The sequence below is a fragment of the Anoplophora glabripennis genome, unplaced genomic scaffold (assembly GCF_000390285.2).
Source record: "Anoplophora glabripennis isolate ALB-LARVAE unplaced genomic scaffold, Agla_2.0 scaffold346, whole genome shotgun sequence".
Taxonomy (NCBI): Eukaryota; Metazoa; Arthropoda; class Insecta; order Coleoptera; family Cerambycidae; genus Anoplophora; species Anoplophora glabripennis.
This window is the reverse complement of record NW_019416443.1, coordinates 16,183-42,869: the sequence shown is the minus strand read 5'-3', so window position 1 is coordinate 42,869 and position 26,687 is coordinate 16,183. Positions and strand designations below refer to the sequence as shown.

Here is a 26,687-nt window from a genome sequence, read left to right as displayed (position 1 = left end):
TTTTTTTTCTCACTACCTTGATTTTGGTTTTTCCTCTGTTAAGGTTCCTTCACATATCTCGTTCTGCTTTCTTTTTACTTGCCGTTTTTATTTCTTTTTCACTCACCTCACTTCACTTAACCTTTACACTTCTATCCTATTATAGTTTCTTAACAATCTCCATTTACATTCCACTTCAAAATATTTCTTATTCTCTACTCTTATGTTACTTTTCTCTTTACTACTTGATTCCATGTGAATAACACTTTAAATTTTTGACATTTCTTTGACACATTGATTTTACCAAATTATGACATATCTTTGACCCTTCATATTTTTTTCTACTTAATATTATACCATATACTATAACTATTTATAAATACTCTAACATTTTAACTTTTATTAGATATCGGTAACGAATATGATTCCTAATACTGATTCAATACTAACAACAATAAATAATAACCACTTCAAACCATCATATTTACTGCTTTGTCTTTTAAATAGACCTTTGATTTACATTTTTATTTGTTCTCTCATATCTGATTTCATTTCAATATATTATATTTTTGATCCCTGTAACGTGGAAATGCAGTCCATCTCAAAGATCGTTAAATTTTGAGTAATTTTTGTAATATAGTTTTTCCCAATATGATGTAATGATGTATGATGTATGATGTAACATTATCATTTTCAGGAGTTCCGATGAAATATAAAAATCAAAGAGAATTAATTATGTTTGTGTTTGACAGAACAGAAGCGTGTTATAAAATATTCCACATTCTTAGTTACCATTTGGTCTAATTGGAGGTGTCTGTAATGTTCTCTGTACAACTTTTATTCGCCCGGTGATAACTTCAAACCCCACCAAGATTACGCTTTGCAGTTATCCAACTATAAATTTCCAACCAACTTCATGGACGGCTAAAAATATCTTCCTAGAAATGCCTTTGTCCCGTTATTTCCCGGGCATACGACATTGAACTTGCCGGAAGGCAATATATCTCTTGCTTTTGGCGAGCCCCGACAAATTTTGCGGCCTCCTGTTAAGCCTTCTCGACGAAAGGGGCTATGAAATGGCCGTTCCATTTCTGGAGCTGTTTCATTCTCAGCCTCGGGTGGAATGTCATATCGTTCCATCCGACTCTTGGATTGCCCTAGGTACAAAAATGAACGCTCCGGGGAGATTAGGAAATTTGACGTACAGGACGATTCTGTACGCAATACACTTTGGGAATTGTTTTAATGTTAACGAACTTAAGGATGGAAACTGATGCATTTCTGGTTGCCTAAATTATACCGAAAAATGGTAGAAAACAGCCCTTTTTTTATTCCAATATATCTTTTTAAAGCAATGGAAGAAAGTAGTAAAATTTCATATCACATTTGGCAAAGTATAAATGAAGACAGTAAAGCAAACATTAATTGGGATAGGTAAATAATTCGTGAGAAATTAATTTCTAAATATGAAGGTTTTTTGGACTTTTACAAAGAAACGATTATTTCTTCATAGTATTATAGAATTATGCAATTTTTTATATAGTTGTCTTTAAATAAATAAACTGATTAGACTTTATTTCATAGTTTGTTCATCACTTTATTATTTAAAAAGTTATATTGGAATAAAATTATTAAAAAATATTCATTCATGAATAGCATTATCTCCGACTTTTAATTCGCTTGATTTGTAATAGATGTCGCACTAGTAAAAATTTATTTATGAATGGACTCGGGTTATTTTTAACGAACAGCTGTTGTATGTGGTTAATTTGGTATAACCTGATTCTGAATTGGTAGTCATGGTTTCTGTTAATTGATACGTAAATATTTAAAGAATGTCATGATCATTTTAGATATATTTTTGTATAAAAGTATATAAGTAACAGTGCAAGTCCATACTATTATATAATTTTAGAAAATATGAAATATAAACAATTTTTAGTTTATTTAAAACCATAATTTATAATTAATATACCTATATTAGTATCTACGGTTAGTGGATAAGAGGGAAAACATTTTTATTTTCTATTCTACTAGAAAAAGTAATTCGTGACAAAAAATATTTTGCTTTTTAATTGAATACGTTTGTCATGAAAAACTGTAATAAATATATATACAGGGTGATCAGAAATTTAACAAAATTAATAACGTTGAAGAATAAACTGCTTTTGTTTTTGATAATATAAAAAAAATGTTAATAAGAAAAGTTGTTCATAACGGAAAGTTACGTTATAATTACGATTTGTGAATAAAGCGGCTTACTTTGGTATAAACAGAAATGGAAAATATTATATTTTTAATAATTAATATTAAGTAATTCTTGATAAAAAAAATTTGCATATTAATATAAATAGAATTTTAATTGTGAATATACATAATAATGAGAAAATATAAAAAATATGTACGATATACTTATTTTGTCCAAAAAATGTGTAAAGAATTATGTACAAAAGGACGATTTGAGTCTAAATTTTTTTTATGAGAAATAGGTAATTCAGTTCACTTCAATTGAAAAAATAGTTGTCTTATAGGTACTTTAATACCTCCAATATAAACAGAAATTCTGTGGAACAGTGTAGTTTAATAAATATGTAAATAAATGAAAGTAATAAAGAAGTAAATAGAATAGGTACAGTAGAACAGGAAAAAATTTAAAAATTCATAAAATAAAATTATTTCTTTTTATTAATTTGAGTTTCTATAATATATTCTGGATCCATACATCTTTTTCCCTGTGGAATATTTTTGTATATTATTTCTGGTAGTATACAATTTTTATAAAATTGTTCCAAATTTGTTGCCATTGATTTTTTCCATAATTCTTCATATTTCTTAATTTGTTCTACATAGAGTGGGTTGTTTTCACCACTATAGGTATATTACGAAATAACATATAGACTTCTTCCGGTTCCGTATCTGAAAGTAAGAAAAGAATTTTACCAGATAATATTTGTTATAAACATAGATAATTATACATTTTTACCTATTATGCTTTTGATTTACCATAATGATATATCTAGTCATATATAGGGTGCCACAATAGTGCGATAAAGTTTAGTATAACTGCCTGTAGTAGTGATACGAAAAAAGTTACTTGCTCGGATTCACATTTTATTATTATTTCCATTATTCATTATTTTCAGACCGAATTAAACGTTCAGAAAATCTTGTTTTTGGCCTGAAGATTTTGCCCTATACAACTATAACTGAAAATAATTATAAACTTTGTCACACTATTGGAACAGCCTGTATGTGCATTGCAACGACAATATGTCATATTTATATTACGGCTAAGTAAGCGGAAAGTCCATTGTCGCATATGTAATTTTTATTTTCAAATAATCAAATACAATACCTACATATTTATTTTAATATCTATTATTTACTTGAATTTAGTACTAAGTACAACTATGCCTAGCAAATTGTAATACTTACTCTGTTAATGTTTTTTCCTTCATATAAAAAATAGTAAACTCCACAAATAAAATATTTCGCAGCCACAACGCAACAATAAAAGATAACAGCTCAAAGATCCATACAAGAAATAATTACATTCGCACCTACTCTGGTCCGAATCCATATAAGTACTAAAATGTAGAAAATAATATGAAATAAAACTTTTAGTTGGCTGCAAATATTATAAATTTGTACAACCACTTGCCATCCTCCTTTTTTGTAAATATGTACATAATAATATGTAGAAGATAGAAAATAGAAATATTTTCAGAACAAAAAACCGGCGGCCGCAAATTGGAGTTTTTATTATTTTATTACCCTTCTCTTTTCATATGCAATTATGAGATAGCAAGAGAGTGGGATGGACGTATAGGCCGGACAACTCATTATCGTGCACGTGTGCGTGCACCTGGCATTTTCTCGTTTTTTTTAGGTGTGTTTTGCCGGAATTTGAATGAATGAAATAATCGTACTATTTTTACTATAAACGTATTTCCTGTAGCGACATCTATATGAATATTGTAGTACTTTGTTAGATGAAACGGGACTTCAATTTCCGTTCTTAAAAAAATATTCGAAAATAAAAAAAATATTTTTTTCGATATTTGACATTTTTTATGTAAAAAAATATGATTTTTGCGTAAATTAAACATTTTCAATTAAAAAAAAGTAATAAAATATACAAAATTTATCATTCAGTTGATTTCAATCATTTGGATGACAGTGAAAGAAAAATTGCCGTGGTTTGAACTCTTGGGGGTCTCTTTGGGATAGTTTGAGGTTAAGAAAAAAACAGAAATTATCCTTATTGTATTCATTATTTGTAAAATACCCCAAGTTTAACGAAAATCCTTAAATACGTAATTTTTATCCGTTTTTTGAATCCGAGTTTTGAATGAAATTCCTTCATTGAAAATAAAAAATATTAAAAAAGTATAAGAACGTCTTATAGAGAATGTTTTGGTTTCCAAAACCCTACTTAGATTTTCAGTATGATAATTAGCTCTCTAGTAATTAATTATCAAAGTTATAAACGTAGGTAATTATTGTTTTGAAACACGATAACTCGGCAAAAAATCATCGTATGAACCTCTTAAATGAATCAAACTAAAAGAGCTGACAGATGACATCGAAAAAAAAAAATAATAATAAATGAAGCCCGTGAACCATTTGAAAGGGAAGCAAACATTTTGAATTTTTTTTCCGCTGGATTTTTTATGATTTCTAGAATACTTGAGTTTTAAATAAACAGAAAACTGATGTAGAAGACGTATTAACAGTGTTAGTGAATAATTAAAAATTTTTTAAAGGAAAATATTAATCTTTTTAAAATAATATTATCCCTGACCATTTCATTTACTTTTAGTTTTAAAGTCATGTACATTAAAAATTGTACAGGGTGAGTCTATGCTGTGGCAAAATAGATTTATCACTAGAATATAATCGAAGCAAAATATTTCAAAGTAAGTTCGAATAGGGGGGCAAGAAATGCACATTTTAAAAATAATTTGACTTATAGGTACAGGGTGATTCATTTTCGGAGGGCGGACCAAAGTTGTATTTTTTAAAATGGAACACCCTGTATTTGAGTGGATATTTATATTTTACATGGAATTATGCAACTTTTTCGTAATAAGTACTATGTGTCAAAAATCAGCCGTTTCCAAGATATTAACTTTTTAATATAAAAAAAGACATTTTCGGCGTTACACTTGATTGTTGCTGATATACTCTTTTTTTGAGATACAAACAAAGCAATCGTCCCACATATTATACTAGGTTCACCGTAAATTCTGATATGGTCACTGTTTATAAAGGTCATACAGGATGATCACAAAATCGTAATAAATGTTATATTTTTGAGAGGCAAAAATTTTGTTTTTTTTTTCAAATCGAACACCCTATATTTTTAACGGTTGTGAAAGACCTTCTCGAAATTTACAACTTTCATAACAGGTGTTATATATCAGTTTCTCATATTTTACGATATTTTACGCAATTTCTTTATTTTTTATGAAAATATCCCAGGGAGGCATTGATATGGCAGTGAAACAAAAGAAATGTTTTGTAACTGTCAATAGTTTTTCCTTTCATTAGCTTCGACTGTTGACGTAGCGTTTTTATCATTGTAATCACGAATTGACGGGATACGTTTTTGATATACGGTGAACGTAAGTAAAATGCAATGACCGCAGAGCAATTGTACCAAGTGCTGTAAGATATATAAAAAAGGTTTGAAGAGGTCATCGTATTGGTCAGTTACAATGTTGAACATTTACTGTCACATATTACGTGTCATTCCCTCTCAACTTCAGCAGTTCTCAACACGTTCGCACTTTTTCGTTAAGAAGAGAATAGAATTTATTTCTTTTATCAAGTTTTCAAACACCCTTTTTAAATAACTGGACCTAGGACACCCAGTATATGTTTTTAATTCGCTTCGTTGCTTTGAAATCGATTCGTTAATTAAATCGAGATGATTTTTTAAATATTACCTTTCCAAAGGCATTCAAAGCATGTAGGAAGACATTTAAAAATTCATTTCACATGGCCGGTAGAAGAAGCCTTGCTGAACGATGAAAACTTTTTCTTCGTTTAAACGAAATCAACCCTCGCGGATGCATCCCCAAATACCATTTCCGCAGTAATGTCACGTACAGACGGCAGATTTTAATTTTACAGAAATGCATCCCGATCTCTATGGAAACGGTGCGAATTGAAATTTTCCATGGTTTAGGTGAGCAAATTATCGAGTGTTCCTATTAGGTAAACAGTTTCAACAAATGTCATACAAATTTAATTTTGACTCAAGTTACTTAATAACCATCAAAATCTTTTTCTTTCTTTGATTATACCATAAATTAATGAAACAAAATGATGCGCCTAAATCACACTATATTATCACACAGCCAGATGTAGACAGTTTTTTTTGTGCAATTATCAAACAGTGTTGTTTTTACCATAAATTCATTTACAAATAAACTTGATAATGTGATTAATATTCGATAAATGTAATTTATTTGTCTTTGTGTTCATCACAAGTTTCTTCAAAAGCACATTTTGCGATGTTTTACAAAACGGTGCATACGACTGAAAACATTAAAGAAGCTTTATTGAAAACATGTTCGTATGAACTTTTCTTCTTAATTTTTTTTAGTTTACTCCTTCCTCATAAATTATAAGCTACTGATTTTCAACTCATAAAATATTACTGAATCCACAGGGTGTTTATATCTTTGGAGTAGATTTTTAAATGTAGATTGAAATAGAATACTTTAACAATAAATATTTTCAATAATCAAAATTGTTGAAACTGTAAAACTGCGCTTAAAATTAATTATAATCAAAATTGTTAAAACTTATTGACAACCTCTGGAATCATCCCGAAGTTACGTACTGCATATTTGTGGCCGCAAATGGCGTATCATCCACTTCTTTGTTCTTGTTTTTATATTAAACTAGCGCTAGGAAAATTGCTAATTCAATTTTAAACAATCATCAGCTCTACTTTAGTTTCTTTACTTCAACATTTGTAAACTAAGGTAGACCTACCTGTGGAGTCAGTGGTTCCAAAAAGTTTTCGTCGTGTCAGTGTGGTAAGTCAGAAGGTATTAAAAATAATATCTTATATTTGCAAACAATTGTTGTCGTCAATCTAGTTTTCGTACCTCGATTTATTTGCTCATCATTTTTATGATTTACAGTTTTAAAACTTGATAAAAAACAGAAATGAAATGTCCATTACAACAATCATAGAAATTCTTGAGGTCTCAAAGTAAAACCACCAGAATGCGTTTGCGGTTTTTATATTCTCCGTCACAAAGCAATGCTAGTGGCCACAAACTATCCTTACTTTATCAGTATTTTAATTTTCAAGCATTACTTGTACCAAATGTAGAGAGTATGTCTACTTTTACGATCGCACTGTCGCTATACTGGATCTCCGCAACAGCTGATCTGCAATACGTTTCTCATTCAATAAACGTCACTGAAACAACAAGTTGTCCTTCAAAGGAAGGGCTAGGAATTTATATTGCGCCGAAGCATCCTACAAAACGTTTTTAAATCACTATCGTGACGCGTAACTGAGTTTTATTTGAGTTCGTGTCCGTTGCCGCCCGAACAAATTTCCATTTTAAATTAATTATTTGAGCCGCAGATCCAGCGATACAACGCTGAGGATAATTATTTCAAAGCGGCCCTCTTAGAAAGCGATTAAATTAGACCCTAAGGTAGAAGGGGCTCACATTACGATCATTCGCAGATGTGTAATTGAATATCTAGAAGTTTATTACTACAGAGTGATGTTGTACAGGGGTTATCGAACTCACTTTGGTTGGATTCCTTCTACTTCAGAAGGTATGTAGTTTTAGTTGGAAAGTGGTGGATTTTTGAAGCTTGTTTCCAGATTGGTTGCCACATCGTCAGTTTAGACTTGTTAAGCATAGAAATTAAAGTATGTTTTATAGTAAAATAGAACAATATTGACTTTTATAGTAATTAATAAATTAAAATTATATCAATGTTACTGAACATGCGCATGAAAAATAATTTCATGTAAGCGAAGTAGCCTCACAACAGGATATCATTCAAGAAAGTCAAAGTCAAAGTCAATAATAAACCACTTGCAGAAAAAAAAACACTCGATAAACACCCTGACACAGCACAGCAGCAAGAAAAATCACAATAATATTTAGTAGAACTAGAAAATGCCAAAATTAAAATAAAGAAGAGAAAATACGCTAATGACATATCAACAATATCTCACCTGTGTACGAGGCTATTCTTTCCGAGCATGCGCATTAGGCATAACACGGCTAATGTTAAATTTTTACTTTATTTAAATTTATGAATATTCTTTTATATCGTCTTTTGTAAGTTTTAAGTACATTAGTGTATCTATTTTACGAAACAAGGTTGTTCTTAAATAACGAGCGTTCAAATAGAAACGTGGTCAAGTTGGTTCTGAAAATTTGGACGTAGGGCGTAGCGTATAGCAAATGAACTTAAACGTCATCTGTCAAAGCGCTATATCGCCGCTATCAATTTGAATATTTTCGTTTTAAAAAGCGTTTAAAATGGTGTTTTCTCAAGAACAAAAAGTGTTTATCATAGAGTCCTACTTTAGAAATGGACGCAAGATTGATGGAATATGGAAGTATTCTATTGAGGAATGTTTCATAGAATTTCAAAATCAATTTCCCGGCGTTGTTGAGTACAAAATTTTTCAAAGTGCAGTTCAGCGTTGTGTTAATGTTTTTCGTGAAACGGGCAGTGTAACAAGAAAAGAAGGAAGCGGCCGACCTAAAAAGCGGACTGAAGAATTAAAAGAAAATGTCCAACAAATAATGGAAAATGCGCCAAGAACTTCTGTACGTGTTTTATCACAAATGGTGGGAGTATCAGTCGGTACCTGCCACACAGTGTTAAAAAAAGATTTGCGTTTGTTCTCCTATCGTTTAACTTGTCAGCAAGAACTTCATGAAGTTGATTTTCCGCGACGGGCTGTATTTTGTGAATGGTTTTTAAACAACTACGGTGAACTTCATAATATCACCTTTTTTTCTGATGAAGCCTGGTTTCATTTAAGTGGTTACGTAAACTCACAGAATATGAGAATGTGGTCTTCTGAAAAACCAGATAACTTTTTTGTCGAGGGCCCTCTACACGCTCAAAAAATTGGAGTTTGGTGTGCTCTCAATCGAAGGAGGATTTATGGACCTATTTTTTTTAATGGTACTCTTACTGCGCAAAGGTATAGAGAAGAAATTATCGCTCCTTTTGTTAACCAGCTGGAAGAAAACGAAATTACAAACTTTTACTTTCAACAAGATGGCGCAAGGGCACATACGGCAGGCGAGACGATGAATATGTTGAGGGAAGTTTTCCAAAATCGACTAATAAGTCTCAATGCTGAACATGAATTTCCACCGAGGTCATGTGATATTACGCCGTGTGATTTCTTTTTGTGGCCTTACCTTAAAAACACTATTTTTGAACTGCCTATTCCTGATTTAAACCATCTGCAGGCTCGACTTATAGACAAGATTCGTGAAATTAACAATACCCCGAGCATCTTAGAAAATGTCTTTAATTCTTTGAGGAACAGGTGTGAAAAGTGCTTGGAACAAGGAGGGGGACACTTTCAGCAGCTGCTTTAATTTATTGTTATAACAAGGAGGGGGACACTTTCCGCAGCTCCTTTAATTGTTTGTTATTGTTATCACGATTATTCTTTAAAATAAAGTTATATAGTCATTAACGTTATTGAAACTGACAGCTGCTATACAGCTCGTTGAGAAATGAGGTTAAGTTGGTCGCTATAAGCTACTCCCTACGTCCAATGTGTCAGAGCCAACTTCGACCACGTTTTTATTTGAACGCTCCTTACTTTCCTTGTAAAAATAAATTAATTTGAAGTTGTTCATTTTTGTAGTACCTATGTAAATAGTACAAACAGATCAGATTCGGTCTATACAAATTCAACTATGACAATTTGTTGCGGGTTGTCTAAATATGTGACGTCACACTGAACGAGTTTATTAAATAAGTTTTGGAGGTTCTGGAGAATGATTTATTGATTTTACAGACATCTTAAAAGATAAGTAATTAATTAATATATTAATTTCAGTAGTGATTATATTGCCAAAATGTTAATTCATAATTTATCGGTAAACATTAAGCTAATTCAAATAAATTTAAAAAGATTTTTTCTAAAACATCAAAAATCTAAGTATGCTAAACTAAAAATTTTCCTCCTGATTCGCTTTTTCGTCCTGGACTATTTTATCACACATAACCATCGAACCTATTGAAAGGTTCGTCAGATTTAATTCGGAAAAAATAAATAATAACATATCTCCTCACTTCCGTAGAATGGTTAAAGAAAATTAATGTTGTTTCAGGCAGAGCAGTTCACCGTGCTGTGGGTCCTCTTCACGATGATTGTCCTGGGGAACTCTGCGGTTCTCATTGCCCTCTTGGTTGGCAAAAGTCGGAAGTCCAGGATGAACTTCTTCATCAGACAACTCGCCATAGCTGGTAAGAACTTTATAAATCTTTATGGTTTAGACGCTAACTAGCCTCATTTAGAGAGCTGAAATTGTGATTTTTTTCAAAAACAACTGATTATCTCAGAAACGGTAAATTTTAAACACCATGTACATTTAATAAACTCTAATATTAATTCAGGAATTAAAAAATTTAAAAGAACAAAGTTATGTAGCGCCCACGCGAAATGGAACACCCTGTAATGCTAAAAATATTTTCTTTATATAGCCTGCATGATTCCAGGTAACGTTTATTAAACCCATTTTCTTAATAAATTTTACAGTTGCAGAGTTACAGAAGAATCCCTCTTAGATGGAACAAATAATGCCCATACCTCGATCTTAAAATTTTTACTAAACAACATCCTATTAAAATCTGAATATGAATTTTCGGATTGCTGACAAGAATTTTGATGTTAACCACATAGCCGATGTCTTCTATATCTTGTACTGTCATATTTAGCAGTTCTTCCTTTCTACAAATCCCGTGAGTGCCCAAAATAACTTAAAAAATATCGTAATCAGAGGCAACAAAAATTCAATAACCTGCTAAACTGGAAATTACTGTGTAAATGTCCCAAATACATTCAGAACGACCCCATAACTAAGTCAGACTCTTTGTAACAAAATCAAGTACGTATTCGAGCAACTCGTACTACAACTCCTTAAAAGTAATTTCGTTTTCGTCTACGCTCCCGAGTTCTTTTGTCTGGTATTCATTGCTTACAAACGATAATTTTCATTTCTTATTGCTCTCCGAACTCTGAAAATTAGTTGTAAACTATGGATTTTATCTCGAATTAGATCGCCGTGGAGTAGTGTTTTGCTGCTTAAATTCCTTTTATGGCTCTAGTTGTTATGCAGACGGCGGTTCCGACGATAAATAATTTACATAAAACCGAATCTATAGTCACAGAATTCGTTCAAATGAACTACGTGGTCTCGGGAGAGTGGGCACCTACTGGGGTTGGTACTAAACGATGAAAGTCAGGGTCGAATCGCAGATGAAGACTAATTTCATAACGAATAAACTATATATTTTTCGAGAAGCTATAAGTTTGGAACAGATGCAGTAATATACACTAAATATACTTCAGTCTGAAGATTAGGCAACCCTTGTAAGTGGATTTTCCATTCCATAATGATTGGAAAAATTCGACTGTAAAAAGAATACATAGCATTGATATTAGTAAATTGCTTGCAGTGCAAACACTGTTACATCAAAATGTAACCACAAATTTTCAAAGAAAACCAATCCACACACCTAAATCTTTACACAAATTATATCACAATAAAAGTCATACATTACTACCAATACTATAACTAAATTCACAGGAAGATCGCTTTTTTGGAAAACTAAGGTTCTTACATTTAAAAGGATTGAGATGCGATTTATTTTGTACATACCACAAATGGATGTGGCCAAAATTCCACCTCCAGACTTTTCCAACACCAAAGGAAATTATTTTTGGAAAGATCATCTGCATAAAACAGTTTACAGTATTTAATTATAATAATAATATCATTGATACATAGAATGAACAGAAAGGGCCCAAGAGTTGAACCCTGAGGTACTTCAGAAGCCACAATATACAGTGTGGGCCATTAGTGTGGGAAAGTAAAATAACTCCCTTGTTATTCACAATACAGAAAAAAAGTTTATAAAAAAGTTGTACAGAACTAAAAAACCAAAAGGAGAAAACTTATTTGAAAGACACAGGGCGATGAGTAAAAACGGGACACGCCAAATATTGGAACACAATGTATTTTTTTAAACATGGATTTCTTAGAAAATTCTATATACGGCAATATAAACAGTTTAACATTTTAGTGCGGGGTTGCCAAGTTATGTAGAAAAAACATGACCTCGAAAAAATTGTATTAACTTTCAACTACTAACACTTGGAGCAAAAATATTTGACAGAGTTATAGGCAAATGTTAGGCAAAGACTAATATCGATATTTTATACAGGGCATTTTTTATAATACGATCATTTTAAGAAAGTTCGAACTTGATTTTCTAAAATTTTTCAAATGGATCACCCTGTATTTTTTGTTCTATTTTATTCACATATCAGTCCACTTCAACTTTCATTAAGTATGTTCTACACCTAAAGTTGTTAGATTTTAAGATATAGCAACATTTTTGGAAAAACCTAATTTTTATTATTTTCGGTCGCACGAAATGGCTTTGGAAAAATTGTGTCATTGTGTCAACTTGTCAGTTCATAATTTATCATTCCATTATGAGTTAATTTTATTAGTTTCAGTTCAGCCCTTAATAGGTATTAATAAATGAGGTCGTAAAAAAAACAATTCTCGGCCCCTGTTGGTCGTAGGACAGACTTTTTTTTTAGGTCCTTAGAAAAATGTCAACTTTCGAATGGCAGTATCGGCATTTTGATACGAATTGAAATCAAAAAGTTAATCAAAGTTTTATGGCCCTGAAAAATAAAAAACGATTTATCGATCGTTTTTTTGCGATATTTGAAATCGATTTGAGGCTCGCGCAATATTAGTGTAATTATAAAAGAAAATTTTAAGCCCAACCCCGTTCCTGTATGTATGATGTAGCGGCCTATGAATTATGGGGATTTTACAAAAACGTTTTTTTTTTCGAAAAACTCGATTTTTGCAAAAACTATAAAATATGTTTCAATTTTGAATAAAAACATTTTATTTTGCTCACCAAGCCTTTTCCTTTTCCTTTTACCAAGTTTCATAAAAAAATATTTATTTTTGAAAGAGACAATTATTTGAAAACATTGTGATTTTAGCGGTTTTTTTGCAATAGTTTATTTAGCGATCAAAACAGGTTTGGGCTTATTCGATCCGTATTAAAAATTCCTACAACTTTTGTGTTAAACATTTTTTTCTAAAATGTTTAGTTGTTTTTATAAATGAAGAAAATTATTTTTTGCGATCTTTGGACGCCGTTTTGAAAATGAAGCCCAAAAATTCAGGTAGGGTAAAGTAGTTTATTGGATTCTACGGAATTTTTCCTAATTTTTACATGTTTTCAATTAGGGAACTATTTTTTGGCACTTGAAAAAGTAATTTGGTTGGGCTAATTTAGGCAATTAAATTACCTACAATTTAAGGTATCTAAAGTCATATTTCACCAATTTGTTAACTGTAAAATAAAGGTTAAACGCGGAAAAATCAGTTCGAAAACTGCGCATTATTATTGCAAAAAGTGATGGATGTTGATGAAATTTATGGAAAACACGGCCAACCCAAAGACCAACATGTGTGCCAAAGGCCGATTCGATTGACCATGTTGCTCCAGCTATTTGTTAATTAATTTCGTTCTTTTTTTTGCAACTAATTGTTTAATAACTAATCGTTAGTTTTACAAGTTAATATTGTTAGATATAGGTTCTAATTGATCGAAAGAAACGTATCGAAAAAGAAACATTTTCAAGATATTTCATATTTTTAGAAAACATTAATGTTTCTAGGCATCTTCTTTCATAATTTTAGAATGTGTGCTATATTAAAATATATAAAGCGCGTTTCTGGATAGGTGAAGCAAGTTTTGCAAGAGAAAAAAATGTCGATACTTTAAAATGTCCTCCTGGGATTCTGCCCTGCTTGTTTGCGACACAAAACTAGCCATTATTTTAAATTTGAGAAATCCAGATAGATCGAATCACATCCACAATACATCTAAAAACTCCAAAACACATTAAAATCGTATTGTAAATACGTTAGAAACTCCTAAAAACTTCAAAAGTGCCAAAAACCACGAAAAAATGTTTTAAAATACCTGGAAAGCAGTGGCTTCTAACTAGCGCTTAGTCATGAATACTTTAAGCGATAGATAGATAGATAGATAAATTTATTAAATACTTTTTATACAAAGAGGTACAATTGTAGTAAGTCAAACATATATCAATAGTAAAAAAAATCAATAATGCACAATGTATAAAACAAAAAAGAACAGAGTAACAAAACTTACACAACGACATAAGTACAATTGAAATAATCAAGACAAAAAATAATTAAAAATTTAAAATCCTGGTGGTAGCACTCAGATACTCCTGCACCGAATAAAAACAATTTTCTAGAAGATATTTCATGATAATTTAAATTTACAAGAGTTTAACTCTTTTACGGCATCAGGTAAAACATTGTAAAGATTTAGCTGAGGTGCATTTCTGGATGATAGATTTAGTCGAAAACGAGACGCAAATAACTAGTCTGTCGTGTATTATGATAATGTACATTAGAGTTGCAAACAAACGTATTAATATTTTTGTGTATTTCCAAAAATTGGTAAAATATAAAAATAGTAGGTAAAGGCATTACCCTCAGTGTTTTAAAATAAGGCTGACAGTGGTCCAAAAACTTTGCGTTAGCAATAAACCTTATCATTTTTTTGCATTCTAAATATCTGTTTAGCAGAGGAAGAGTTACCCCAGAGAGTAATACCGTAACATAAATGAGAGTGGAACAATGAAAAATATACTTTTAAGATAGCACTTTGACTAAAATTTGGCTTTAGTTTACGAATAATAAAAGAGAATAACGACAGTTTTTTCTTTAAACAATGAACGTTAGGTGACCAACATAACCTATCATCAATAGTCAAACCCAATAATTCTACTGTGGATCCATTTGTAATTTTATTATCCGAGGAAAACATTATACGTTAGGTTTTATCCAAATTTAATTTAAGATTATTATTTGCGAACCACTCATTGGCTTTATTTTCTAATACATTTAGGTACATAAAATTGTAAATAAACTGCATTATTATTGCTACAAATCAAGGATGTATCATCAGCGTAGAGAATACACCTTTCAGGAGACAAATAGAGAGAAATTGACAACTGCCCAATAATTTGTTCGAAATAAAGTCAAACACTTCTTAATTATTATTTCAAATATTTTACTAAAAAATGGTATGACCGAGATGGGACGATAGTTATTGGGAAAAATTACGTCACCTTTTTTAAAAATAGGAACCACTTTAGAGATTTTAAAAATGTTAGGGAAAATACCAGCTGATATGCACTTATTATAAATAACTGTCAAAGGTCTTACAAGTAAATCGGCAAATTCTTTGATGAAAAAACTAGAGATGTCATAAACATCGAAACAGTTGGAATTTTTCAGTTGTCTTATCGCATCATACACATCATATTCAGAGATAGGAAAAAAGGCAAAAGAGGAAGAAACCGCTGGAATTCTATTTAAACCTTCACGCCAAACAATAGGGTCACACGAAAGTGATTCGGTTATTGTTTTAGCCACAGAAGAAAAGTAATTGTTAAATTCAGAAACTGTGATATTACTCTCTTTGGATTGTGATTTCACATAGTTCCGCTCAAAATTAATCAATTTCCAGATAGCTATGTCAATGAAGCAATTGTGGTAACATCGAATGTCTTCTTTGGTCTCTATTTTTCTTAATTAAAATGTTAGTTTTTATTTCCGTTATTCCTTAGTTTTCGAAAAAATATTATTTGAAAACGCACTTAATTTTTTAAGTCCTGTCGCCTTGAAGAAAAAATTCTAAATTAAAAGACATACTGTAAATATACAAAATACCAATAGTAGTGCTCTTGGACTGAAGGGTGTAAATTATACCGAGGTTAAAAGTTAAACGTTTCATTCAATGCTGGAACGTCTCCCTTTGTACGTCCGGATATTAAAATAAAACAATTCATTTTTACTGCCGCATAAAATTCAGTACGCAAATAGTTCGTAAAAACCGACATAAAATAAATGAAATTCCCCATGATGCTACGAAATTGCAAATATTGGCATATCTAAGGGTACCTCTGACCCATTTAGCTTTATTGAAAACTTTTTCACCAAAATGGCCTTACGTGCAAAGCGATTTCGTGGCCAACAAATCATACTTATTGCTGAACAATAGTCGCTCAAGATTGCATTGGAATCTCCGATTTATGTCAGGGGTTGTATTCAAAGAGCAAATAAAACAGGGTCTCCCTTATTTTACAGTTTTGTTGACTCTAAGTCGAGGTAGTTCGCTGCGTCTCGAGTCATTTGTTTATAGCTGTTGTTCCGAAATAGTTTAATCTGCAAATTTGTACACAGTGGCGGTTCAGGAGTTTGAAAAAGGGGTTTCTACATCAATATGTCACAATCGTTAAGTACAAATTATTTAAAATTATAATTCAGGGTGGCCAAATAGAAATGAAACAGAGCCATTTTCAGGAACTGCGTCATTGTAAAAAAACTCTCAGACCTATCGATTTTAGATTAAAGGGGGACATTCTTTGCTGGTATTTTTGACTCCGCCACTTTCACCCCCAAGCAAGGGTAACCTTCACCCCAAAATATTTAATTGGCATCGGAGGTTGAGTAATATTTCTTTTCAAAGCTCTTACAATTCTCTTTACAACAACTTTAAATTTTATAATTCCGCCCAATACTTATTAAGAATTTTGATTTTACAAATAATTAGTAACAGTAAAAATGTCAGTCATTCGAGTTAAGTACGCCAATGGTATAAATTTAGTATTTCTTGCGTTACATTGGTTTTTGGCAATTTGTTATCACTTTCGTGATTTTTTTCAAAGTATTGGGCGTTGTGTGTATAGCATTTATTTCTGTTTTTTACAATTGCGTTTTTTTACGTTCGTTTTCCTTTGGCCACCCTGTATAAGACTTTCTAAATGTCTTTGATCTCTAGAGGGAACAATAAACTTATTTAATATGTAATAGGAGCATAAAAATAAATAAAATAATACAAATAATAATGATTCACTACAGTTTAAATTCAATTTTAAGTGAAAGATTATAGAAATATGACTTTCTTTGAAAATATCTTCTTAAATAACCTGAGTAAAAAGTATGACATAGTACGCACTGAATTGGTAAGGACTGATTTTCTTTTGTTCGATTTTCAGGACCATAAAAATAATGGTAACACTTTGGTGTCAACGGAAACAAATAAGAGTAGTCGGAGATCTTGGCACTCTTTGATTTAGTTTTTACTGAATTCCGACAAGACGACACACAGTTATTCCCCAGAGTGATCTTCAACTGCATTTCATTCGTTTTATACAATCCAGTGCCGGATTAGTATATTTCTCCGCCTGTTCTACAAATATATTTAATAATATCTACTATTTTGTTTATTTAATTTCTGTACTTAACCTTTTATGTTTTGTTTTGTAGAACAACAACCCACAACAACTAGCACCGTGTTGCTAATTACACTTGAAAACAATTTAAATTTCCCTTGGTCCTACCCTGTGTACATTTCATTTGTCTAGTTCCGTCTCCAGTTTGGTTTTCCGGTAGCGTCGCGACGGCTATGCCCGAATCAGTTGTAAAACATTTTAAACTAAATTGTTTTATACGGTCCAAGTTTGAGGACGGTGCAGTAATGAGAGCTCGGGAGTTAATGGCCTATGAGACCGTTGCAGTTAATTTATGTGGGGGCATTTCGCAATTCAAAGGATTGGTAAAAAGTTGATTTACTGTTTTAAGTGATACCGTAGCTCTTAATTAAATTTTAGAAGTTTGGCCGTTTGCAGGATTGAAACGGAGGATTTTTAGGGACTGTCCTCAGTGCCAATCTAGATATTGTTTTTTTGGCAAAAACTTTAGTGTCGCAATTAGATATCACACCAGTTTTATACTTGCCAAGCTTCATTAGTACAGAATTTCGCATAGCAACACAGTGCTGCTGTTACATGCAGGGATTTTAAGTAATAACATTGTGGGAGGCAACTACTTTGGTCCGTACATCATTGAACTACATTCACAATATCTAGTAAACAATGGTCTCATTCAGCAATTTTTTTTATTTGCTTAACGGAAAGATATTGCAAAAAATTAGAATTTTATATCACAAGTCATCCCAAAAAAATCATAAACTGGCGCGCTAAGTATCCGCTGAACCGGCGGATGTGACGTCACCGCATGGGAAATCGATGCTGCATGCTTGCGTGTGTTTAGTCGAGGAAATAAAGTACTGAACCTCCGAAATATTTCGATCTAGTCGTGTCTAGATGGGTTTTTTTTGCATTCGGTTTCTATAATTATGTTAAAAAAATGTTTTTCGGCCAAATTGCTTTTTTGCAGTGCAAAATGCATCCGGAAAAATGCATTTTTCAAAGTCACTTAGAAAAAATTCGTAACTCGGTTAATAATGCCAGGAATGGACTCAAATCAGGGTCCCGGGAGTTTTCGAGGTCGCTGATCCCGAATATGACCTTCAAACTGGTCCATCGCCGACCTGGAACTTAGGATTGATGATGAATGTCATCTCCGAGGCTTCTCCTGAATTTCACTCTTAAATGCAAGGAGACTTGACACTTGGGGGTTTTCGGGTCGCTGATTCCTAATCTGGCATCGGTGAGCACCCCTCGGACACCTGGTGCACCGGAACCTGGACGTGGACGTCATCTTCGGGAGTTTTCCTGAAAAATTCACGTAAACGAGCCGAAAATCGCATCAGGGTTTCTTCAGGGCGCTATTTTATACAGGGTGTTAATGAATAGGTGTTACAAACGGATATGNACGGTGCAGTAATGAGAGCTCGGGAGTTAATGGCCTATGAGACCGTTGCAGTTAATTTATGTGGGGGCATTTCGCAATTCAAAGGATTGGTAAAAAGTTGATTTACTGTTTTAAGTGATACCGTAGCTCTTAATTAAATTTTAGAAGTTTGGCCGTTTGCAGGATTGAAACGGAGGATTTTTAGGGACTGTCCTCAGTGCCAATCTAGATATTGTTTTTTTGGCAAAAACTTTAGTGTCGCAATTAGATATCACACCAGTTTTATACTTGCCAAGCTTCATTAGTACAGAATTTCGCATAGCAACACAGTGCTGCTGTTCCATGCAGGGATTTTAACTAATGACTTTGTGGGAAGCAACTACTCTCACAATATCTAGTAAACAATGGGCTCATTCAGCAATTTTTTTTTACTTGCTTAACGGAAAGATATTGCAATTTTAAGGTTCTCTGCAAAAAAATTATGTCACCTTCAAGTTATCCAAAAAAAATCATAAACTGGCGCTCTGAGTATCCGCTGAACCGGCGGGTGTGACGTCACCGCATGGGAAACCGATGACGCATGCTTGCGTGTGTTGTCAGTCATTCGGGTAGTCGGATTATAGTTGCCTGTTAAGTTTAGATTGAGATACCGAATTTTGTTAGCAATGTAGAAGGCACAGAACATACAAAAATTATAAATTTAATATGCACAAACGCTAAAACATTATGCAGATGCAGAAGCTCTGGAAGTAGCGTACACGCGTATAACTGCTATACAGCACGCCAAACCGGTTGACCGTCCCGTGCGATGACGTCATTGCATTACCAGGCCTGAGACAAATATTCGCGTTTGGTTATTGGTTTAAATTGAGATAAGTTATTTCTGAAGAAGAGCGACATGTCTCTCGAAATGGGTATTTTAAGAACCTAATAAAGAATTGCTTATCAATTTTTTTCTTTTTAAACTGCTAATGTTAATTTCAAAAGAATAGCTCCTTTGAAATGTCCTGATGGGGGCGCCTATGGAAAAATTTTAATACAAATTTACCAAATAATTCATCTAGTTGTAAAATTCGGATCTTGTGCTATTTGATGACGAAACCACTGTCAAAATTCCACATGAGGCTGAAAACCATTGTTATTTAATACCTGAACCTGAATACGTGATAGGGGTGTAATAATTGTTCCCGTATTACACGCCACACGGTGTTGTTAGTTAGATACACCCACTTCTTTATCAATGTCGCGAGTACTGCGCCTCGGATCTTCCTCAACGAGGTTTATGATGTTTTCTTCCTTGTCGAAAACATGTTGTGGCGATTCCCGTCCGCGACATTCATATGTCAGGTGGATATTCCTGATATCCCGTAACGTTTGAACTGCCTTTTGCCCTGTTCTACTGTTAGGTTGTCGTCTGTTACGGTAACGGACCGCCAGTGGCGTGCCAAGGTCTTCGGGGCCCCCCCGCAATTTTTTTCAAGGGGCCCCCCTCTACATCAAAAAAATGAATATACTGCCTATACTGGGTGACAACGAAACTACTGTCTGCGGTGATATTTCAAATCGGTTTATAGATAGAAAAAATTTGGTGTGACCTCACCTTTATATTTTGATTTTTTTTCTTTCGACTTTTTGAAGAATAAGAATTCTAATTAATAAAATTCATATTTCATAGCGTCATAAACGTACCAAATTCCAGCGATAGTATATGGCTAATATGAGTTCTGGTTTAGGTTTGGAAAATTACAGAACATAACATTATAACTTTATTTAATAAACATTACTAACACAAAATTGTAACAAAATAAAACATTTATAACTAACACAAAAATAATCCTTTTAATATAACAAAAATAAACAAATAAAACACATTAACTCTAAAAATATTATTATGATTTGAATCGCATTTCAGACTTTTTTAAATATAGAAAAAACTATTTTCTTGTGTGTAAAGCAACATATTTATTAACTATTTGGTCTAAGTCATTCACCCATTGTCGATCTTTCAAAACTTTTTATTAGTTTCAGTTTTGAAAATGTTCGTTCTGCTTGAGCCGATGTAACAGGCAGTACTAGAAACAACTGAAATGCGGTGCAAATCTCAGGTACACTACTAATCAATAATTGACTTTTTTCGAAAATAAAATCAGAAAATTCCCGAATACTGTTCAAATTTTGCAGGCTAACATAAAAGGTTTTTTATTTGAATTAGCTCCGACGCAAGATTTTGTGTGAGATCGTCTGGATATTTTTCAACTATTTCTTTTACTTTATTAAAAATTTCCACTTCTTGCGTTTTAAGGAGTGTTTTGGGATTTAAAATATCGAATTTTGAATGGACATTTGTGAATGCCTCACATCTATTTTTTAGTTGTACTAAAATAGTATCTAGGCAACTGTTGAATACTAAAATTCTTAAACGATTTTTAGGGTCTTCCATTGGTTCATCAACCGCCATTTCATCAAAAAACTTTTTAGTAGTTCGAATTCTTTTGACTGTAAATTGTGGCTCAATACCCCATTCATTTGCTATTGTTATTGAAGTCTCAAAAATATTTTCAAAATTATTTCTCAAATTCCCTAATTGATCTGAAACATTTGCTATTAAATTTGTGGCTTGTCCAATATCTATATCACTTTTTTGCAAACATTTTGAAAGTAAATTGACATTTTCAAATATTTTTCCTTGAAATGTTAATAAAAATATAAATTCAAAATTTTCTATTTTATTTTGTAAGACCTTTGCCTATCAGATTTTTCCTTTGCTATTATAGTTAGATTCGACAAACATTTAACGACGGCTAAATAGTTACCTTTTAATGAAATTATAGATTCGGCCCTGGATGACCATCTGGTGGGATATAGTTTTTTTAAAATGGATCCCACAGTTTTACTGTTTTTTATTTCAGTATTTAAGGCTTGCCAACGAGGCAGACTTTCGCTAAAAAAACATAAAGTGACTGAATGGTGTCAAAGAAATTTCTTATCTGGGAAATATTAATTACAGAATCATTAATAATTGAATTTAAGCAGTGAGCAACACAATGAATGTAATCCGCATTTGGCTGATGATTCTTAATTAGAGCTTGTAGTCCCGCATATTTACCTGAAAAGTAAAAAAATACACACTAAGGAAAGCTAGCCATTACCTAATATTTCTAAATTCTACAAAGTGGTACCTAAATAATGCACGATTTGCACGATTTGCAATATTTGCATTTTTTTTTGCTTTTGATAACGGATATGCTGGCAAACCAATTTTATTGACCAAATATTTTAGATATTTACATATTTGTAAGTGTAAGCGTATAAATCATACATTGAGAATTTTTCGGGGGTATTTAGTGGATGTTTATGCCCTAAGGGATACACTTTGCTAATGGGGATGATTAGCCACCTGAGGGCATAAACATTTATTAAATGTCATACTACTTATTGCATGCACAATGACCTGTGTAAATTATCCTTCGGGTAAGGTCCTAAAGGTCGATGGGGGCCGATTTGTACAAGTTCTTTTTTGGTATTTTCATCCAATTCGGTATTTAAAAACAAAGCTATATCACTAGAAAATGCTGATGTTGTATGTTCTGAGTCAGGCTCTTCATTTTCTGATTCTGATGAGTAATTTGTATCAGTTATGTTATATATTTGTATGCAAGGGCATTCTTCGCCTAGTTGATTATTTTCTTCGGAAATTTTCGATCCTATCGTACTTGCCGAAGTACATGGTTGAACTTCAGAAATATTTTTTTTTAGAAAAAAACTATCAATTTTGACCAGTTTTTTTTCTCTTCTTCCTTTATTTCATTCAGTTTTCTTTTCTGTGATCCACTTAAATATTTTCGTAAACCACTCATAATAATAATAGTATCAAAGTATAACAGAATGAACTAAAAAACACCACTTTTATAGTTTACTCTAATCTCGACTCTAGTAGACATTATCCGAATACCAATAACAATAGATCACGGCGACGGCATCGGCAGTCTGGGATTCCCAGAAATAATTTGATCTTCATAGATACGCGACTATTACACGTCGCGTCACTGTAACGTTGCCACTTATTTTTGTCGTTTTGGATTCTACGTTCGACTACGTTGTCGTGTTGTCGAATTTTACCATAAAATAGGTACTGATAAGGCAAAATATATTTAATTTGATTTTGGAAAATTATGAGGTATAGACATATTTCGCCGCTACAAAATTAATAGTTATTACTATGTAAAAAGCTTGCTGGAGGTAGTCGAGGTCGAGGCTGAGCAGGGGCCCCTTGGATTCCCGGGGCCCCCCCGCATTGCGGGCCCTTTCTGCACGCCACTGCGGACCGCATACAAATGACAATTCTCACTTAAATTGTACAGGGTCGCCTTCCATTTATGGTTAATTTTCTTAATTTTCTCGAAAACAGAAGCATTTAGACCACCAATTGCTCATTTTCGAGCCCTCTATCACCCTTTTGAAGGAACGCACTTATTTCAAAAACACCCTGTACAGTGCCTTCGAAAAAACGGGACACATTGTATACGTCATTCCGAATTAAATAGACAACGAACTTCGAANGTCTGTTGAGTTTGATAAAGAAATATTAACTAATACCGGAGCTACAGGAAAAAATAGTTTATTATTTTTAAATTTCAACGCCCTGTATCTCGAAAATGAGCCGCTTTAGGACATATGTTTATTAAGTCAACTGCACTTATTTTTGGATTTTTTACATAGCATATCCGTTTGTAACACCTATTCCTTAACACCCTGTATATATATTATAGATATTGTCCAAGTTATTTCTGAAGAAGGGCGATATGTCTCTCGAAATGGGTATTTTAGGAACCTAACAAAGAATTGCTTATCAATTTCTTTCTTTTTAAACAGCTAATGTTAATTTCGAAAGAATAGCTCCTTTCAAATGCCTGATGGGGGCGCCTATGGACAAATTTTAATACAAACCACTGTCAAAATTCCACATGAGGCTGAAAACCATTGTTATTTAATACCTGAACCTGAACCTGAATACGTGAGGGGGGTGTAATAATTGTTCCCGTAGTACACGCCACACGATGTTGTTAGATACACCCACTTCTTTGCCAATGTCGCGACTACTGCGCCTCGGATCTTCCTCAACGAGGTTTATGATGTTTTCTTTGTTGTCGAAAACATCTTGCGACCTTTCCCGTCCACGACTTCACGCATGTAGCGAGTACGAAGTATTCTGGCCGTGCACGTGCACAAGATGCACAGAGTCGACTTCCATTTATGGTTATTTTTCTTAATTTTCTCGAAAACTGTATTTAGTCCATCAGTTGCTTAATAAAAGTAGTTCATTTTAATGCCCTCTACCACCATTTTCAAAGAACGCACTTATTTCAAAAACACCCTGTACAGTGCCTTCGAAAAAACGGGACACATTGTATACGTCATTCCGAATTAAATAGACAACGAACTTCGAAAACTCGGCACGTTATTGTTCGTCACCCTGTCACATTAATCAGGACAACGAAATCAACGACCTTCTCGTTTAACCCTTACATACCCATTGCCTCCGCTTGTAAGACCCACTAAATCCCCAACACGATTCCGGCATTTAAACCGACCGTTTCCTTCCAGATCTGGCCGTGGGATTAATCAACGTGTCCACCGACATCGCCTGGAGGATTACAGTGGCCTGGCACGCGGGGAACGTCCTCTGCAAGATCATCCGGTTCTTGCAAGCGGTGGTGACGTACTCCTCCACCTACGTGCTGGTGGCGCTGTCCATCGACAGATACGACGCAATTACTCACCCCATGAACTTCTCCGGAAGCTGTAAGTAAGAATATGACGTCTATTCTTTATTCAAAGTGACATTTGATTGTATTTTAGAAGAGGGCGTAGCACTTTTTGTAACTAAAGTGAGGAAAAGAGTGTAAATCTTCATGATCAACCGCGAAAGACGTGATTTTTCTTTCATAATTTTCTTTTTCGAAAACTGTCATTAAAAGTCGACATTTTCGTTAAATTTCCAGTTGACAAATGAGTTTTTTTTTGTCATCTAGCTGTAAAATATTTCTATGTTTCAAAACGCCAATTCTTTAGAGTAATTCATTTCACAATTATTACTTTAGCTTTTTTATTAAACCTTAAGTGAATCGAAAATTTTCCAGATTATCCTTTGACAGAAGCCTACTACGTTATTTTACATATAAGCTATTTGTAAACTTCGCATTTTTTCATAGAAATGAGATTTCATGAAAAACTAATGAATTTTGGTATAGGAGCAGGTATAGCAAAGTTGTAGAGAATTTAATTCTGCATCTCATGGTATGAAAATATACAGGGCGTTGCATTTAAAAAAATCGAGATTTTTCAATTTTTCAATTGGCAATTTTGACATGATATTTTGGTCACCCTGTATAACGCAGGCCAGTTTTTGGAGCATGATTCGGAAGAGTCATCCTTACTAAACATCTGATAAAAAAATGGGCTTAGTAGCTATTAGTATAACCTGTCAGTATCAGAAAATGTAAGCAACCAATATCGACTAGAAAAACCTTTCAAGCGAGATATCTCAAAAACTGTGAATATTTGAATAGAACTATTCTACACAAAGTACCCTTTATTTTTGATGTAGAATCCGAAAAAAATATAAAAAATGTGTGTTTCCATTTAAAAAACCAAAGTTGGTGTCTGTCCAGGAAAAGTGGAACACCCTGTATAGTTGAATATATTTTTAATTTGTACATTCCGAGAAATGTGGCAACACAGTGAAAAGAAAAATCCATATATTCCTCATTTTAACATAGATATTGGACTTTCCCGCATTAGTGGGACACGCTGTATAATTCTAAAAATACTTTTTGAAACAACTAATTTTTATTTTTTACTGGGTTGCTATCGTTATGATAGTCACCGCGCCTAAATCGTTTTGATTCAAAAACGGTTCAAACGATTTCAAATATAAATTAAATCGTTGTACGTATATAATAAGACAATTGTCTTATTTTATAACAGTTTGAATGGATATTTTGCGTTCTCGATACAAAAATAACTATTTTGGTTGAAAATTTTATGCCTTTATTTTGTAACCAATCAAATAATGTTATTTGGCGACGGAAAACATATCCAGAAAATATTCTTGGTGGGTAGGTACCATAGACGAAATTACACTGAACATTTTTTGTCATTTAATATGACTTTTGTGACATATATTGAAATAATTTTTCTCCCAGATAGAAAAATATATGCGTCTTATGTTTAATTATTTTGGACAAATAAAATTAGCAATCTTATTAGAGGTCTTTTAATATCTCATGAGCCGTGAAATGCGCGAAAGGCGTGGCGTATCCCCATAATTTTTCTAATAAGCACGTTGTGAAAACATTGACTCAGAACTAGACCATGTGCATCATTACAAGTAGACATGAACTAAGGCGCTCGGGCATCAATAAAGTCAACTGGCGAACGTTCGTTATATATATTTTTATTGTTTAAATTAAAATAATAAAGAATAGGGCATTTTATTATGATATTTGTAATCAGATCAAAGGCTTGTTTACGCTAGAGCTCGAGAGAGACTGTGAATAATAGGTGTAATGTTTTTAGGACGTAGAATAATTTAGGCGACGGTCGGAATTATGTTTCTGCGCATATGAAGGTCAAAGCTCATAAGATTTTAAAACATCTCTAACTGCTAATAATGTTTTTAATAATATTACAAACATTTTCGTCTCGGGAAAGTTCCGA

At 32.8% G+C, this 26,687-nt stretch overlaps 1 protein-coding gene across 1 annotated transcript in view; it reads left to right on the top strand.

Annotated features, from left to right (window-relative positions):
- LOC108909132 (cardioacceleratory peptide receptor-like) overlaps positions 1-26,687 on the top strand; it is a 140,111-nt gene that overhangs the window by 99,048 nt on the left and 14,376 nt on the right. The window contains exons 3-4 of the mRNA XM_023454570.1: positions 10,341-10,476; positions 24,573-24,770. Of these exons, the coding sequence (XP_023310338.1) occupies positions 10,341-10,476; positions 24,573-24,770 (334 nt within the window). The remainder of the gene's footprint in view (positions 1-10,340; positions 10,477-24,572; positions 24,771-26,687) is intronic.